General features: G+C 45.2%; 1 protein-coding gene across 1 annotated transcript in view; it reads left to right on the forward strand.

Annotated features, from left to right (window-relative positions):
• Positions 1–7892, forward strand: part of T265_10093 (hypothetical protein) — a gene marked incomplete at both ends in the record, with an annotated part of 36388 nt that extends 28496 nt beyond the window's left edge. Inside the window, 4 exons of the mRNA XM_009176363.1 lie at positions 1961–2412; positions 4947–5532; positions 6741–7103; positions 7232–7892. Coding sequence (XP_009174627.1) covers positions 1961–2412; positions 4947–5532; positions 6741–7103; positions 7232–7546 — 1716 coding nt within the window. The remainder of the gene's footprint in view (positions 1–1960; positions 2413–4946; positions 5533–6740; positions 7104–7231) is intronic.
• Positions 7893–19595: the final 11703 nt, after the last annotated feature.

The raw sequence follows: 19595 nt of genomic DNA on the forward strand, positions 1-19595 counted from the left end.
TTTCTTGATACAGGGTATCTCCTCCGGGCGCCCTGCAACGGGCGGCTTTTCCTTTTACAGTACACAACCACAGGAATCTAAGAATTTCACACTTGAAATTCGTGAACACATAGAACTTTACGGGGATGAGATGGCTCAGTGATTAGAGCGCGAATTTACTGACCCGAATGTCCGTGGTTCGAACCCGACCTTTACCTCTCTGTCTAGGCTTGGGCAACCTGGCAGTATCCCGGTCCTCGTGCTTCCTTCAGGTGGCATGGCAGTTAGGCGCCGAAAGGGCACTACAACTGAGCGATAGAACTGCAGATTATTTCGCAAGGATGCGCATACACGCAGCAAAAGCAAGCGGAAGCTCACTTGCTGTCGAATAACTAAAGTACTCTGTCTGATCGGATCTGCTTATTTCCCACAGACGCTTTAATCCGACATTATACCGGGGTTGTTAGACTGGAATGTAGAAAGCGTTTACGTCAGTGAACAGCAGTGGCAGTCTTGAGGCGATCATGGCAGAAACGTTCTCCTGGATCTTCTGTTTCAAGTTTCGCTGCGCGATTGAATACAATGGGTTTGTTTCCGTTGGCGGACACTTGGTTGACTGAACTGCTGTATAATACACTTTCATACCTTTCATGTTGATGGACTACTTCGTGTTCGGATCACGTGATTCCATTCCATTCTCCAACATGTAGTATACTTGTGGTAGTATTTTTTGGTGATTCCCACAGTTCTAACTGGTTATCTGATCTGGACACTGGAGATATCCTGACGCCTGGCTACACAAATTATAGTTGAACGTTCAAAGTTTTGAGAACTCTCTCAAACACTCTCTCGAACACTCTCTTTCCAACCGCGTGCCTGGTGGGAAACAAATTTTCCGACACAACAAGCGTTCAAGCAGCTGCGAGATGTGCTTACTGTGTTCTTGATAGTGTGGATAGCCACCGAATGGCGTCGTCGTTAAACCCGTTTGGATAGCGTCAAACCGAGATAACGAAGCATTGTGTTTCACCATGTGAACGTTTCGTATATTTCAACCTGCCTCAGTTGCGGCAAATTCATTCGTGGAAGAACAAGCGATTTAGCGGACGGATGAGTGTTCAGTCCTGATGACCGCATACCACCGAAGGCGGTGCGCTTGTGTCGATTTTTGCAATTGCCCTTCAAGTTACTCATTCATTCTCATATCCGTTACGAATTCCATTCGGCGAAGCGTACGTAGTCCGTCTTGTCTTTTGGTATCCCTCATCAGACCGGACGGGCAGCGACTCTGCTGATTACACAGTGTAGCACCAGAAGACCTTGTGGTCTCTCATTCTCCTTCATGTCTCAGCCGCACCGTTCTTCACTTTTCCCCAGCTGAAAGTAAACGAATCCTACTTGTCCGTTTTTTTAGTTTTGCCTGCGGTGTTTTTGCGTTTTTTTTAGTTCGAAGTCCCAAGTATGGCTTTCTAGCATCGTTCAGATGTAGCACCCTTTCAGTGCCTAGCTGCCATTCTACCTGAAGGAAGTACGAGGGCTGGGATACTGTCCAATCCTAGACAGGGGAAATCGAGAGGCAGAGGTCGGGTTCGAACCATGGACCTTCCGGTCAGTAATTCGCGCTCTACTTACTGAGCCATTTCGCCCCCATTTCGCTTTCTAGAATGCTTTTTCTCTATTCATCACGGGGATTTCCAACCGACTTACTGTGATTCGTTCACCGCATATATCCTGTTAGGGGTGGCTGAAAAACTTCATGTGGGCAATTCACGAAAGCCACTTTACCATTGCTGGTTTAAGTCGTCATTGAGGTGGCTTATCGTACTATTAAGGGATGGTGTCTTGTTATCAGTTTTACTATCAGGTTCCACTCGAGCTTTATTGAGTTTCGGCTACTTTGCTAGTGTATTCGACAGCTTCTTTATTGCATGCTACAGCTACTATTAAAACTTTAGTTTTTTCCTTATGTTCATATTGACAGAACCATCGGACCATCGAACCGGCTCAACAAACCGGTGTTCCCCCCGTTCTTTCAAACGACTGTTGTTTGCCGTCCTATCAGCAACTTTCAGGTTGTGCAGCGGCAACCCGACACATTGTTTCCCCCAATTCCAGTTCCCCATCTATCCTGCATAAGCGCAAAAGACAAAGTCAAGATTCACTCCTGGATTCGGTGAGGTCTCTAGCCAGATCATCCATCTCGAATTCCCCGGGATCCTTCCATGCTGTTTATCACCGTACTCGAGCACTTTCAGAGGGTGGATCGGCTTTGAATACGTCCGACACGGACGATGCCACATGTACACAGTTGAGTCAGTCTGTCAACAGTGAACTAAGCCGTCTGACCGTTGTTCCGCATTGTCCTGCACTCAATCAAGGCCCCCAGTCGGATACTCTGAATCCAATCGTCCTAGATTCTCCATCGGTCTCCGTGTAAGTGCCATTGTTCATTGGTAATCCAAGATGAATACAGCTTCCTCGTTTCTGTTTTTCGCATTTTGGTTGCTTCTACAGTTTCTATCGTGTTGCTGAGATCAACTCCTTTTGTTAGCCGACCGGGTTTACTTTCGAACCCCATTTCTTTTTGAAAACTTGTAATCAAGCTTCCCAATTTATCTATCTCTGTGTATGTGTGTGTTTATGAGCGCAATTGTTTCCTTTCAGCTCCCATATTCTCTGTCGTTTGGAAGCATGCCTAATCGCTCATCCTAGACTTTTGTCTACTTTCTTTTCCGCAAGCCATGGGACAGTGGGCATAATCGGTACGATCGATTGTTCCGTTCGCATCTATCCTATTCATCCCGATTTCAAGTGGCACTCATGAATAAGCGTTTATCCGAGTCGTCTGGAATGTATTCATGTCTGTCGTTCGCTTTCTTCGCTCAAACTATTTTCACTTTCTCTTATATAATTTGAGCTCTAAATCTGACTACCTCATAACATCGCAATTCAGTCTGACCGACGCGAAAAGGGCTTGACGGGAAGGCTGTCGTAATCATCATCACAGACAGCTACAATGGTGTTGACATTGATGCACCACATAGGTTATTTGATTACATTTATGCCCCTACAATGAAGAGAAGAAAGCGTCGAATCGAAAAAAGGCTGCTGTTAACTTGCCGCAAACACCTTGCAATCTGGAAAGTAGCTAACGGCACAAACGTCATTAACATCAATCAGTCGTTTTTTATTACAGCATCTACAGCCATGTTCACGGAGGTTAACTGAGACCTCAACCTGATCACCCGGCATCAACAACACCCAAACGCCTCGTCATCTCTCTGTCTGTCTGTTTTTTGTTTGTTGTTTGTTTGTCTGTCTGCCTGTCTGTCTGTCGGTCTGTTGGTCTATCGGATTGTTATGTCACGTGTTGCTCACCTCGCGGTTTGAGCTGACTGAGCCCGAGTGAACACCCGTTTCCCAATAGCTCCGTAGATAATTCGTCGATATCAGCAACACATTTGAGACACGTGCTAAAATCAAGACTTTTCATATCACTTTCCCGCAGAATCACCATCGTCGACAACATGACATCAGTGTTCAACCATGATGCTTTGCTACCTTGCAACCATGGATAATTCGAAAGCCTTATTTTGAAGAAAAGAATGAAGACGAATGGGCAAGGGACTTGGTGCTAGCCTACCACAATCATTCTAAATTCCCTACATATCCACACATACTTTCCGGCAATTCGGATTGAAACTGACAACAGAAAAGTCATAGGGCATCGCTTGGCAGCCATATCTTGCAGCGTTTTCAAACCAGGCGCGGTGAGAATCACGCTGTAAATTAAGTTATACCGACAGTACCCAGACTTTTCGTAATCTCAGATAGTTTCGCTGACTCGGGGCCAGCCGAACAAGTTAAGTGGAACAACCTGCGGACATTTTTAGCACTATTAGCTTCTTCCATTTCTTTGACCTTCTGGATTCACTGGGTATAGATAGTTTCGCTGACTCGGGGCCGGCCGAACAAGTTAAGTGGAACAACCTGCGGACATTTTTAGCACTATTAGCTTCTTCCATTTCTTTGACCTTCTGGATTCACTGGGTATCCCAATCTGCGGCGAGTGATTCGTCGAGTTGGGCTGTGGTTGCAGCCATGTTGAACGTCGCGTCGGTCCTTGAGAGAGCCTGCGGTCCTTCCAACACTTAGAAGAGACCGACTGGATTGAGTACAGCAGATGGAAGTCCTGGCCTCAAATGTAGCGTTGCTGGACAACAGGCTTTGGGGTAACCATTTTGATTTCCGAATCCTTGGTGTTCTCAGTGGATAATAGAGTTGCGCATATTCTGTGTAAACGTGAAAAGCTCAATGAAAGACAACAGTGGGCAAGTGAATGACCAAAGTCTACGCTGTTATTTCAGAAGAAGCGCAGGCAATGGTGGATGCTCGTCAGCAGGAGCAGTGGACCCCTTTTTTCTCCGTATCATTTCGCAAACGTCGCGAAACAAACTGTACTGAGGTGACGTCTCCGCCTAATGCTGAAGGTATCCATCCGACTCTCGAACAGGTGCAGCTTATTTGCATCTTTGTTTCAGATTCCCAACATCAAATTTGGCAAATGGACTAGGATTCTGGTTCTGACGAACGCATCGTATTTGCTGCTAACGGCAACGATAAACTTCCTAGTGCTGGGACCTGCAGAGACAGTACTCTTAGTGGGGGGGGGGGGAGAAGAAATACGCGAAATCGTAAGGAGGTATCCGTCATAGACAGTTTTCGCTTACTCGCTCTGCTGTACGCAGCACGTCAGGTGAGTCAGCAGTGACTGGTGTGGCTGAGAGGAAGAGTTCATCAATGTGACCTCTCTCTCCTCCATGAACCAGTTTACTGCTCCAGAGTTAGCACCCCCACACCTTTTTATTGGCTGTTGCACTTTGAAAGTTACTAGCGTTCATTGTTAAATCGTATGAGGATTGTGGAATATCTTCCTCATATGCATCCTATTTTCTCTCTACTTCTAGTTACCCTGCAACCGCCACTGTTACAGCTCAGCCAGTTGAATCCTGCTCATTCGACGTGGATCAACCATGTCCACGTAGTCCTGCCAACGAAACCCCTTCACTCAGTTCCAGTACGGTTTGCCCTCGCACTTTTCCACTTCTTGGTCAGGTCTCTCCCCTTTGGCCGCGCGAGCGTTCGAGTCGAAAACCCCATGTTTATGCTACCTCTCCAAGTGTTTCTGAAGTTGTCTCTGCTGCCTCACCTCCACGCCCAGTCATTTCTTTTTCCGGCCCAATCCCCACTGGTCGACCTGACAGGCTGAGCCTCCAACCGGTCGGTGTCAGCAATTCCAATCACGATCCACGACCATCAGAAGAAGCATCACTGTCTAAAGTCGTGATGCGAGCTCAGCCTGGTCGCCGAAGGCATATTCAAGAAAAGAACCCCCTAGTGGAGGAACTGCTATCCTCTGAGTCCGACGCCACGAATTCATCTCCCGGTTGTCGGGCATGTGTTGCATACAACGGCCGAAGGCACTCTCTACCCTACTCAGTAGGTGCCTCTTCAACGCCATCCTCAGCATCTGCAGATACCCATACTCACCTGGTAAGTCCTACTACATTGACAGTAACCAGGAGGGTACTTTGGTGAGTTTTTTCACCACTACGATCATGAAGTTGCGCAGTCCGTCACGTTTGACGTACTCCTGTTTTGTGACACAAGCCAGGAAATACAAATTCGGTGTGACTTCACCCGACTTATCGGTGCCATTACATCTTACCAGACCCATAAAATGTCTAGGAATCCTCATCCCCTCTTTAAATCAAATGCCTCTTGTTCATGAAATTTTAAATCTCGACGCTTCATTATATCCCGTACAGATGCTTTGTAATTTGATAGTTCTGATTTCTTTTCGATTGTAAGAACAACGTGCACCCATTGCCCATCTTCAGCACTTTCGTGGTATACCTACTCATTATTTTCACAGCGACAGTGAACCAGAAGTGAAGTTGAACACTAGACCAATTTTTTTGAACTTCTCCAATATCGGTATACTTCCCTTGTAATGCATTCATCAATGGTGTACTCGAAAGCTTGTATGCAACGATCTCATCGCTTTCCTCTTGATTGTCAGCATGAACAATTGTTGATCAGCTCTCAGTTGATCCATTCGCGATTCGTTTGCGAGAAGCAGTCGTCAGTTCACACAATGGCATATCGTCCAAACTGAGTGAAAATCGAGGTTTGTAGTTGCGAGCGGCTTAATTCCTTCTTACTCTCAAACGGTGGCATTTCCCCGGACAGCTTGCAGAGCTGAGCAGATGCCAATTTTAGAACCACATAACGTGACACAGATCGAGAGAGCTCGGTGGTTATGGCGCAAATCTACTGACCGGAGGTCCGTGTTCCCAATCCCGTTTAGACTTGGGCAACCTGGTAATATCTCAGCCCTTCCTTCGGGTGGCACCAAAAGGCTACTAAAGCCAAATGATGATGATTGAATGAGCTTCATGTGATGGTCGGCCTCTAAGCTACTCTATTTGTATTCGTAACTTGTGGTATAGATGATTTGTTGTTGGCAGTCACTGTACTCACTTCGATTGCCTTTTTCAGCATCCATCTGTCTGTGATAATGAGCTGAATGGTGTTGCTAAACTCCAAATCAGATTAGATATAGGATGGTTGTTCTAGTGGCGTCTGCACCACAGTTTTGTAACACTGTGTCCGTATTCCTTGCCTACGAAGAAAGATCTTGCATGTCTTCTCACGTGTTTTAGGGTTTTACCTGCCTCGATTTTCGCTCTTGTTTTCAGAGTACCGAAAACCTAGCACGTGAACTCCAGGCGCACATGATAGACAGTCTTAGCGACAAAGAACATCACGTCCGTTGCGTGCGTAATCGCTTCTGGCGTCAGAAAGGTTACACAGGTCAAATGATTGCTTGGGAAAGTGATGGAAAACCCAGTCCGATCATTGTCCTATCTGCTGATCTGCAACAGACGGCCTTCAATCCCGGTAATAGCAGCCTTCAGGCAACTCCCGGCGCCCTTGTCAATCCGAGACGTCGTTCATTCGAACCGACTGCACTGCGGTCGGCTCGACTTTACGCCACACAGTCGTTACTGTTACCCAATTCCATCTCAACAACCACGGGATTGATTTCGAGTATATCCGAGGTAAGTTGTGTCTGTTGTCACAAACTGTTTCATCGTCCCACAGCTTTGTCGTTCCTGACTTGGGAGAGTTGTGTATGAGGTTTTGAACGTTACTCAGTGTTTCTCTGACTATTTTTTCCACTTCACAGGCTGATACTGATCTCAGTGAGTTTTTGGACGATGTCCCCCAGGATTTGTCTACAGTCCCCTTGAGTGTCAATTCGGGTTGGAATGGAGACAACGAGCCTCAATCATGTTCCGGTGTTGAACTGGTCTGTCATCGATCTAGTCCAAACTCCCCAAAGGCTGTTTGCGATCTCAATGAAAATGGTGAGACATCAGCGCTTGGTGATGTGCCCACCTCGATGGCACTGCCTTTAACCACAAATGCAACCGAATTCGGCGATTCCAACTCCCATCGTAAGGTGTCTCAAAGCGCCAGTTGCAGACGTTGCACCACGTGATATCTGAGTCATCTCCTCTCCAGCCTCCCCACGCGGAATCGCCTGTTTTGAGAATGCTATTCGCCTTTTTCAAAAACCCTCCCATTATGCAGAGTCCGGGTTTCATTTCTTTCCTTTTTTTCATACAGTCAAATTTCACTGTTCATGCTCTGTGATCATTGCTTACTGCTCATCGATTTTTTCATCTCCATTTGACGTTCGTTTTATTTTCTTGGTGATTGTATGTAGGCAATCTGTTAGATTCTTATGCGCCGCATTTGTTCTCACTTCACGATTGACTTTGATTCCCTTGGTGCCTTGTTTTCGTTTCAACTCTGGTTTGAACAATGTGATTAGTGCGTGATTTCCCACTGTGGCCTGTTTTACACATGTGGCAACATCGTGGAAGGAAGCAGTGCTAGAACGGGAGGTTTCAAACGACTGTTTGAGGAAGCTTTGAGATTGTCGATGATCTCACCTATCTGTTTAGTGAGTACGGTGTTGAAATGTCATCACTATTTTGGATGCTGGATTGGGAACGAGCATTCATAGGCACTCTTTCTACGATTGGTTCCCACTCGGAACGGCATGCTGTTAGATCCTTCAGCTTCTTTGAGGGAAAAAAGCGTATTATTCTCAAAAGTCATTCCAAGACTCTTGAAATATATGTTCGAGGTGCTGTCTGCAGCGAACGCGCTGCCTCCATCGTAATCAACACAGTCACCACCCCATGAAAGCACCGGCTTTCTAGACAGTGCGGATGAACAAGGACAAATAAATGTACGAATTAGTCACCCTTGTCTGGTTAGCTTCATTTGTTCCACTCTTTCATGTTTCTTTCCTGAGCGAAACGAATGGACAGACTCTGGTGTCTAGTCTACGTTCTACCATATTCTAATCGACTGTAGATAGATAGGCCGGGTGAACAAATCAAACCGTACTAGGAAGAACAGTTGGCGAAAATTTCCCCGACCTCAATAGGGATTGACCAATAGCGGCAATTGGAGGGAACAAGAGCGTCCCGTCATTTGAGTCCTAAGACTGTTCAGGAGCGATTGGTACAATGTAACCGACAGTTCCACGTTACCCAACTACCAAATGGACATATTTAGCTTTCGTTAATTGACACCACAACGAATGGTATTTGCAAACAGGTCGCTTGCTTAAGCAAAAGTACGACCGATGGTGAACACTTTCTTGGTATATGTTATATCTGCTGATTCGCCAGTCTGTTCCATCTGACTGCTGACCCGCTCCAGGGCTTAGTGCCGGAAAAAAGACTCACAGGGGGGAACACGACAGCTATATTCCGAACAAGCGAGTGCGGGAGCGTGAGTGCCTGTCATGCCAAAAATACAACGATCTCAAGCTGTTTATTGGAGGAACACTGTCTGAACTGCTGACGCAAGCGGTCAGGCTTTGGTACGAAGCTGTGCCGCGCTGCATATTGCAGGGAAATTGTTTGACCTTGACCAATGCTGACTCGCACTGTCTGGGTTCGATACAAGGCTGTGAAGCGCTGCATATTGAGGGGGCGTTGTTCGTCTGGTCAACATCTAGTGGAGCTGAGAGTTTCGGTAGATTTCGGGCACTTAGTGGTTGATTTCAAGAGTCTGACCAGCAGTGTGACTAACTCGCGCTTAGATACGATGTAGCGCCAATTCAAAGGCGTAATCAACATCACGTTGTCAAGTGTTGACTGTATTCTCGAGTGAAGACTTCTCAGGGTGATAGTTAACTCATGTGAATTACTGTTCCTTACAAAGTAGTCGTTGTTTGTTGGTGATGTGAGGAGATTCAAAAATTTCCCATGGAGATTTCGTCCTCTGTGCGAAGCCAGTCTTTGCCGCAGGAGAACCGTAAATCGTCACCTTGTTGCCGGCAGCGAGTCGTTCTAGCTCATGATCAGCAACTAACCCGGAGGCTCCAAGTTCGAATTAGCATTGCTGATGAATTCTTATAAAATTGAAGCGGCTGTACTGTGGCTCGACTTTTTGACACAGCTTGAATTCACTTGCGGGATTGAAATAGCCACTGAAAATTTCCAGACAGCCAAAAAGTTGCAAATATCGTCCAAAAAGAATATTTAACTGACATGTTACCGACCAAAGCCAGACCTCAGAACCCGGCCAAAATTCTACTAGGCTTTCTCCTAACCGGTTGGTGTTGCGCTCGCTCGCTCACACTCACTCACTCAATCATTCCCTCACTCACTCAATTCAAAAGCCAAAAATTCTATTATTTGCCTCGTAACATAGCTTTTACCTTCGGTTACTAACTCACTTCGATCAACGATCCAACCCAATCACTTGGTCTTACGGCACTTGTAAGAAGTGAGACGCTGCTTAGCAATAAATTCAACAATTGTTAGCCAGACCTTCCAGAACCGTCGGCTCCAAACATATCCGCCTCGGTTGCAACAGCACGTTTACAGTATTAGCTGTTCGTCCTGGCGGTATTGACCAGACTGTTGGGCCTGTCCTCTGGAAATTCGGTTAAAACGGTGTGATTCAAAGTTGTTTGATCACCTGATCGTGTCTACAGGTCACGTGATGACCTCAGTTCTCCATCCACACCCCCATCGCAGCTGTTGAGTAGGCCGGATTGTCAGTTTTCCTGGTTTGAACACTTCACATTTAGCTTCGATTAGGAGACGCTCTCTCCCGTAAAGTTTGTCGCACGGATTACACGCCTACTCAGGAAAATGTGCTCAACACCAGTCCGAACGGTGTTGATGCTCACTGAGATGCCAACATTCTTTGGCTCCCTCTATTTGTTTACTGACCAAACTTATTTTTTGGAAGCCATCAAGGCAGGTCACCGATCTGACCAAGCGGTGGTAGATCTACCTTCAGAATATGCGGTATCCAAGTGACATGTTCAAGTTCAGAAGTAATACGATGGGATGGGATGTGTTCTCGTTCTTTCGAAACTGAAGAATCGGTGTGTTCATTTTGCTTCATTCCACGGGAAAAATTAGGGCGACCTGTCATTGCCCAGCCTTTTTCTTGGCCTTTGCTTTAGGATCGAAGGGCACCAGTATGAAATCTCGCTCGGCGTTTAAATCAGTGGCCAAAAGCGGTGACCCTATACAACGGGACGTATTATTCAGAGTGCACCCAAGTGACCTTGGGTTGTCTTTGGAAACAAATCCACGGATTGTGCTGAATGATATACAGCGGAAATTAACCTGGTTCGTCCATTCGCGAAGAGCACTCATTGCACTATGAAATAAACACTCGGAAAGGTCGCTTCAGCAACGCATTATTCCTTTGATAGAGCAGTCAATCCTCTGAAAAAAATTTCCCAGCAATTACCCCGTGGATCCGCTTATAACGTGAGCACAAGTTCAAAACAATCGCGCTGGCTGAGTTCCAGTAAATTAATTTTAGACGGGTAAAGCTAACTTGTCAGATAGATCGATGCTAACAAGCCATATAAGCTATTTTTCAGTAGGTGATCATATGCTTGTGACCAGCAATTGATTCAATTTGCTATGTAAATCTTTTTTTGCTTGCCCGAGGGCGCTTTTTCTACTTTCCTAATAAGTCAGTGAAGGGTAGATTGTCGTGAAGTAATAGCTATCAGGTGATGTTGGCACTCCGGATTCAACTTGTATTCTAGATCGCGTAGATTAAAAACAGATATCCACCAAATACTCTCCTTCAGTCTTGGCGGGGGGCTCAAATGAATCCAGATGATTATTTTAGTCACGTGGTCCCGTTTAACTGAAAGTGCTGCACGTCTAATGTTGTCATTGTTACTATATCCGAGATTTTGCAGTATACTGAATCGAGATGTCTCAGTGGTTAGAGCGCGAATATACGGACCGGGAGTTCGAACCTGACCTCTCCCTTTCGACTTCTGGGACTGCACCTACCGGATGAGCCCTATAAGGGCGAAACCGGTTCTAGGCTTTCGAAGAATTTTCAGCAACCATATGAGTTGTGTATTATCTCTATGCAAGGCATTGCGATATCTGGGGTAGTATAGCAACTGAAAAAATGAGGCAACCTGGTGCATCATATTCACTTGCCTAAGAACGTCATAAAATCGATAAATTCAGTGGAGTGAGTCTCCAGGGAAAACCGAATTGATAGATGAATTAGTGTATCTGTCGAATTGCGTGCAATTTGAGGTCAAGCAGAACACACGGTTGAAGGAAGTTCGGGGACTGTGCCTACCTGATGAAACCCACGTAGAGTGAAATCGGGCTGCCAAGGAGTTTTCAGAAACCCTGAGGGTAGATAGAAAACATTTCCATATGGCCTTACTGACGGGACTGCAGTTTCCCCGGTAGGGCGGTCCATGTGGTTTTATTTATGACTGTGGTCTCTCTTGAGGTAGGGAGTGACCGACTTCCAACGTACGAGTGAACAATGAAGTGATAAATCGGGAACAGTGAACTAATATTTTGACCGTCCATCATAACTTCTGAAATGTTAAAATATCTTCAGAAAAAAGTGTGCACATACACCCTCATGAGGTAAAACGGCAGAACTCCGTCGGAAAGCCACCACCGTATGAAACCCAGCCGAAGTTGCATCAAGAACTCTGGCTCGGGTTCAAGCTTGCTCGCAATCTCATTGAATATGTCATTGCTTCATCATGGGCGCTTTCTGTGAGCAGCAAACAGCTCGGGGCTGTCTGCTAATGAGTTGACTGGACAAATATATTAGCCGTTTCACAGGTGTTGACAATGATCGTTGGTTTGCTAACTGAGCTGGGCACTTTACCAAGTGATAGTCCATATCACTTTTCGGTATTACAGCCATTTCCAGAGCCTACAGTCGTTGGTGCGGAGTTATTTTCCGTTCATCTGTAGGAACACTACCGCTGGAAGTAACCAACGGTCAAAAGGATTTTATTTGTCTACTTAAGTAGGAAACTGTCATAGAAGAGAGACTTCTCAGGGGATGATGCTTTAAAGTGGTGTTTCAAGGATTGCTGACATACGGTTGTTTCCTTTTAAGGTGATCATTTCTAATGGGTCTCTGTAGAAGGCCTACATAGAGTGACGAAATAAAGTACAGTCGGTACAACCTTGTAGATCTCGTTCGATAGGTGGCCTTTTCTAGGAGAGATGGTTCAAGTGGTTGGAGCACGAATTTATTGACCGGAAGGTCCGTGGTTCGAACCCGACCTCCGCCTCCCGACTTGGCCTGTCTAGACTTTGGCAATCTGCCAGTATCTCATCCTTCGTGCTTCTTTCGGGTGTCATGGCAGCTAGGCACCGAAAGGATGCCACAGCTGAACAATTATTATTATTATTTCTGGGAGGAAAGAAAACTTTCCAACTACACAAACGGCGAACCCCAGTTTGTCTCATCTGTGAGCACAAAACATTCGCAGTTGCATGCCATACGTATGAAGATCACTTTACGGGATGCTCAGTCCATTTGGTGAACGATAGTACGATCAGACAATTGTTTAAACACCTAATTCGTGCACAAAAAATTACACAAGACCTTGAAGCGTGAGTTCTGCATTCTGGTCTTCGTGGCGCGATTAAAATTCGCGGCGTCTTCCAATACTGTCTTCCAAAAGCAACACTTTCATGACTCCTCTAGGGACTGGAAATGAGTAGCCTTCATTGCGCAGGGGGAACGGTGTTACTATCGCATAGGACTAATGCATATTCGAAACCGTGGAAATATGTTTGCTTTACAAAAGTGCCAACCTTGCCTAATATGACCAAAATTTCAAACTAGGCGTTACTAGTCACAACATACTACTCATAGGGTTACCGAAAATCCCTCGACAGCCCACGATCGGTTTCGTCCTTCATGGAAGTGATCAGGTTGGCGCTATTCCCGGGTTTTCATCCAGCTTTTGTTATACTCTTACCCAAATTGCACGAAGTGAGTGAACTACACTCAGTTACGGACAGATTTGGTTTTGCGGCAGCTGAATCTCTCGTTTATAATGTTTTCCAGTTGGGTGTCCCGCAAAACCAAATATGTTAGGAAATGAGTGCATTTCGCTAGGTATTACTCCATTATCATTCAAGAAACTGTCCTCATGCACCTTCACTGGACGCCAGGGATCTTGGCGTCTGGGTTGTGTACAACTAGACTTGGATGCTCTGAGTCTGTTTAGAGCTGACTGACTCCTCCGTTACCAAAACATACACTCACTTTTGAATGGGTCTTCATGTGTATAAAACCATGTTACCAAAGTTGATGCTGATGTGCCTACCCCAGACAGTTTTAGATGGGACCCCTAGATTGCATGGTGTCCCAGTAAAAGGAAGAAGGCCTTCGCTGCGGGGTTATTTATTAGAAAATGTCAACTAACCAGTTAGAGGCTATTGGAGAGGGAAGCAAAACTCGCTTCTAAAGAAATACACTTATTTGCAAATCAATTTGGTTTTCACGAGAGACTCAACTGAATCTCTCGTTTATGGTATTCTACAACTGAAAGTGCTGCACACAGGCCGCCTCATGTTTCAGTTGGTACGATATTCGAGACATCGCAGTATATTTTCATAAAGGAAACTGCTTACAAGGTTGCTGTCGAGCCCCCATCAGCAGTATCGCCATTACACTCGTACGGTGGAAACCGGTCACCGGTAGCTGATCTGGTTTGACAACGCCTTCTTCGCTGTGTCTAATAATGAACGACGTCTACGTGGTCTTCTTGCTACTGCAATGAATATCCAAACGCGTCCGTTGATGTATATGTATTCAGACCCTTACTTGACAGACTGCTGGTAAAAGACTTTTCCGTTCAGCTGTTATTATGAACTAATCCTTAACTGGATAACCCGCTCCTTCAAATCACTAGACGAATCCTAAACTATGCCGAGGTGGTTGAAAATGCCCTTCTGAGCGCAGAGTAGAAATGCACCTTCTGCTGTATGGAATACCTGAAGTGTGAAGTTCCATGCTCACCAGATAGTTGAAAGCTGGATATAGTGCGGGCGGCTATATCTCTACTTGGTGTTCTTTGGTATGAAGAAAAAGTGTTCTTAGGGCATCCAAAACGATCTTTGGCGGAAGATAAATATCCATTCGGAGGTATTCACTTCAAGCTCGGCATACGTAATACAGGTCCCAACCAACGCGGCTTCTGGTGCTGGACAAATTCTTCAATGGAAGTACCCGTTGCACAGCTGAAAACGCGCTTTCTAACTGCCTCCTTAGGGATTCGCCAACACCAACCTACACGAGCTATGGTTCTGAGACAGCAATTGTCGAACACCTGAAGACGTCTCAGTTCCGCTGCTGGAATAGGTCAAGTCTCACAGGCATACAACAAAACAGCCCGTATTGTGGCTTGGACAGTATACAACCCTGATCGTCCATCAGTGACAAAATTCACATCACGTGCTCATACGTACTTAGTTGGCCGAACAATTGACGATATTTTATATGGACATTTTGCTCTTCGGGTGAATTTTACTCATTCGAGCTACTTATAGATTGCTGGGGTAACTGTGGTCAAACCAATATCCTGGAGGTCGCTACTTATTCCATAGTTACCGACGACAAGATATATCGCACAATATTCTGAACTACGACCAAACGTCGTGCTTTTTGTTACCGTTTCATCTTGACAAGTCTCTACTTCACCACTGTCAGTCACGAACAAATGTCAGATTGTCATTCCAGAGTTAACCGCATCAATCGCATAGGAAAACTAAACGATGTCCGAAGGGGGTCGGAGCGTTGCAACGAATGTTGTGATATCAAAATGACAAACATGGTCAGTGAATCATTTCCCCAAAGACAAAGTCACCCCCCTACCCCAACTATTCCACACTTGAGATGATACCCATCGATCCCACATATATGGCCCGTGAATTTTCAAACGCTTGGTCATGAATTATGAAGCGACATCAACGTCAGCAATCTGACAGTGTCACTTCGATTGGCGACGAAACGTTTGCAATTCAGATGCCAAACCAAGCGAACAAGTCAACAACGCCGCAAAACTACTCGTATTCCGTAACGTTCTCACACTCGTCCGACACACCGAATCGCGCCGACACACACCAACTCTGAGTGGAGAAATTACAGCAAAATGTGTGCAAACTGCAAGCGCAAATTTTGCGAGATCACGTCACAGCTGGATGTGAATAAAAACGTTGCTGATGAAAAATTAATGTCGAATAATTTTCCCTATCCGTTTGTCACACGTTCTACACAAGGCTCTGCGGTACACACTCAACATAGCTTGGAATCTGGTGTAAAAAGCCGCACAACTGCGCTTAGTTCAAGACAGTTTTGTTCTGCGACATCCCATCATATTTGCTACCGCCAGTGTTCTCCAGCAGTTCTTTTGAAATTGCAGGTTCAGACCATACACCCCGAAAATACATCTTCAGAGCAGTAGAAGAGCTGACTCAAAAAACAGGTCATGGACCAAGTTAACTTCGTGCCTCGAACCGTTGGCTACGGGGCTGCCTTTTAACGGTATCTACTCAACCTTCTGAGCCACAGCCTTTGACGTTCAGTGGTACTGTGTGATCCAGTAAAACTCTGAGTGTTGCCATCTAATCAGCTTTCTGTCCGAAACGTTCTGGGTCAAATCGTGATCCAGACACAGTTAGCAGTCAGCTTCTGATGCGAATACGTCAGCACAAACATTCGGCATACTCTACTCTTGTAGTGCTATGCAGCAGAAACCTAAAATCACTGTCAATCACTGTGACCTTGCTCATCAGAATTCACCAGCTAGAAGGGTGTGTACACCCGAGTGCAGTGGAACACCTGGCTTCCATGGTTTCAGTTACGTGACTTTATCTAACCGTCGGTCGATCGTTTGACTCATAACCTTACTAACGGTTGCCTTTCCAGACAAGGCACAAGGTTGACTATTGGCGAGTAAGATTACGAGAAATTTTGACGTCTGCCGGTACTTTTCTCCTATGGGGCTCATTTAACAATAGTTTGGAGAACGCTATGTGCCAAATGAATCACGAGGCGGTGTGTGTACAGCACATTCAGCTGGAGGACATCATAAACGAGAGATTCAATTGAGTCTCCCGTGAAAACCAAGTTGATTCGCAAATGAGTGTAGTTCTCGAACACAGTGCAATTTGGGTTCAAGTAGATCATAAGGTTGACAGAAACTCGGGGACTACGCCTACCTGATGAGCCCCAAGAAGGGCGTAACCGGTCGTGGCCTGTCGAAGACTTTTCAGCAACCTTGTGAGTAGTTTCATTTATGAAACTATGGAACTGTTACAGAACACAGGCAACAGGCAAGTTTTACTAGTTCTCGATGTCGCAGAACAAGTGTCTTGGTTAGTTTGAATTAAGCACAGTTGTGCGGCGTTTTACATGAGATTCCAGGCTACGTTGAGCGGGTGCCGCAGAACTTTGTGTAGAACGCGTGACACACAGGTGAGGAAAATTATTCGACATTAATTTTTTTATCAGCAATGTTTTCATTTACATCCTGTTGTGACGTAATCTCGCGAAATTTGCGCTTGCAGTTTGCATACAGTTTTCTGTAATTTCCTCACTCACAGTTGGTGTGTGTCGGCGCGATTCGGTGTGTCGGACGAGTGTGAGAACGTTACGGAATACGAGTAGTTTTGCGGCGTTGTTGACTTGTTCGCTTGGTTTGGCATCTGAATTGCAAACGTTTCGTCGCCAATCGAAGTGACACTGTCAGATTGCTGACGTTGATGTCTCGTAGTTCATGTTCGAACTGGTCAGTACAGAAGTTTTTCGAATGCGTTGCTGATTTTCGGTGAATTTAATCATGGAAAAAGAACCTCAGTGTTGTTCCTCCGTCGATAGATATACGTTTCGGAGTTTTTGTTTCATTTATTCATGGCGAATTTGCCTGACGTAATTCCTCTGGAATTCGCCCGTGTTAACTTGGACAACCGTTTTACCATTTCTCGCTTCCATCCTCCCAAAAAGTTCTCTGAGAGTAAATTGTCTTTCTTACAGACATGTGACGACAATTTTTGTCTGCGCGTTCGGAGAGAAATCTTGGAAATAATTAAAACTCTGAGGATTCGTTGTTTGATATAAGCCAACACTTGGCTGGGAAACGCAACGGGAATCACTGCTTATATGTAGCAGGATTTTGAATGATTATTGATTGATTTTTTCCGTCCTAGTTGAGTAATATTCAAGGAAATGAACGCTACATAACGGTGATTACGAGGTTGTGCATGCGACACTGGACGAACGAGTTCAATTGGCACTTTCAATGAGGCCGGTTCTATTTGGGATTGTTTTTTGTTTTAGTTGAAATTGCAGGTGAATAATACCGAAATACAGCGTTACTCGGAAGACACAAAAAACGGTTAGTTGCTTTGGTGACACCAGGCTCACACTTGTGGAGCTAGGTGTTTATCTATTTGATGGATGGTGTAGATTTACAGACAAAACAGCTCAACGCCATTTCGTTTTCACAAGGGACTCAACTGAATCTTTCGTTTATGATGTTCTACAACTGAATGTGCTGCACACAGGCCGCCTCATGTTTCAGTTCGTACGATATTCGAGATAATGTGCTTAATGCATTACAGTAGGAAGTCTTCGTGGGTTAATAGGCTCCCGGCGGTACCGTGGTGCTACAAACCATGCATGCGTGTGACAGTNTTCAAGTAGAACATAAATTCGATGGAAATTCGGGGACTGCGCCTACCTGATGAGCCCCAACAAGGGCGAAACCGTTCGTGGGCTGTCGAAGAGTTTTCAGCAACCTTGTGAGTATTTTCCTTCATGAAAGATTAACGCCATGTTATTTTAACCGTAAAGTGATTTTCCTTGTCGATTTTTTTACACTGTGATCTAGTTTGATCAGTTGTACTCGAATGTGCTCCGTTCAATTACTCTTTATCCTTCTACGGGTCAATTAAATTGACTCTGCAAGATTCAAGGAACCATGTACCAGTGTTTCACGTATTTGCCTATTTGAATAAACTCACCAAGGTGCCGTAGAATGTGGAATAGTTGTTTCGTACTACTAAGTTGGTATCTTTTTTAGATTAAATCGTGCCTCCTGTCATGTCCCACTTGAGGTTCACGATTTTGTCTCCCAGACTCTGATTTATGCGATCGTTATTCCCTAGAGTGCGTAAATCGATTAGTTGCCAACTTCCTCTTGTTGCGTTTAGTATGTCATTCTTGAAAATTGACTCAGCCTCATTCCTTTATACTTCTCTCGCCAAGTGTGCAGCACTAAGGTGCTTCAAGCTTTCTGATTTTGGAACAATCAGTGGAAAACTTATCGACAACGGGGCCGCACACACCCCGCCCAGAAAGGTGTTTTAAACAGCCATGGAGGTGAATAAGACATTTTAACAGCTTTATCGAATGGTGTCTAAAATGCCCCCATTTGGCGGCCACGAATAAACTTTGATCATACAGGCTCGACTGCACAGACGGAATTTATTCAGTGTAGAATGGATCAGCGTCGGTTGTTTTCGTTCTAATACAGTGCGCTCCAGTTATCGCCCGATCAGAAATATTGTCTCCGAGCAAAAAATAAGCGGAGATCATACCCAAATGAAGCTAAACAAAAGGGCCCCCGGTACAGAAGTCACGTAGCTCTTTGTAGAGAAGTATCGGACACTAGTTTCGTCCTTTCTGGAGCACCAGAACAGCCTGAGAACGGCTCAAAACAGAGTGAGTTAATCTTGAATTCAGGCAGCCACCTACAGCCAGCTGGTTGAACAAATCTGGCTCAATAGAACACTAAACAGTTGGTATGCGACGAACTCAATACCTTGTTAAAAGTAAGGATTATTGATCGAACGCTTTGCCGCATCACATCTATACGACCAAGAGATCGCATTTGTATTGCTTCTTTTCTTGATACTAATGTAAGCGCGCTTTCAAAACACATTTTGCCCGTGCAAGATCCCGTAATCTAGAGGACTGATAATGCGTTCTCTCGTTTAAAGTACCTATCTCATTCGATTGATATATTCAAACATGAAGCAGAGTAGCGAAGAAAACCTTCCTGAAGCTACTCGGTAATATCGCCGACCGCTAACGGAGAAACAACTGAGAGCCCCCTAGAACTTCAAACTGTATTTGTTAAATAACTTATCATTTTCCTCTAATATCTGTGGTGACGTTGTCATAGGAATTCAAGT

Source organism: Opisthorchis viverrini, assembly GCF_000715545.1.
Source record: "Opisthorchis viverrini unplaced genomic scaffold opera_v5_330, whole genome shotgun sequence".
In the NCBI taxonomy this organism is placed as follows: domain Eukaryota; kingdom Metazoa; phylum Platyhelminthes; class Trematoda; order Opisthorchiida; family Opisthorchiidae; genus Opisthorchis; species Opisthorchis viverrini.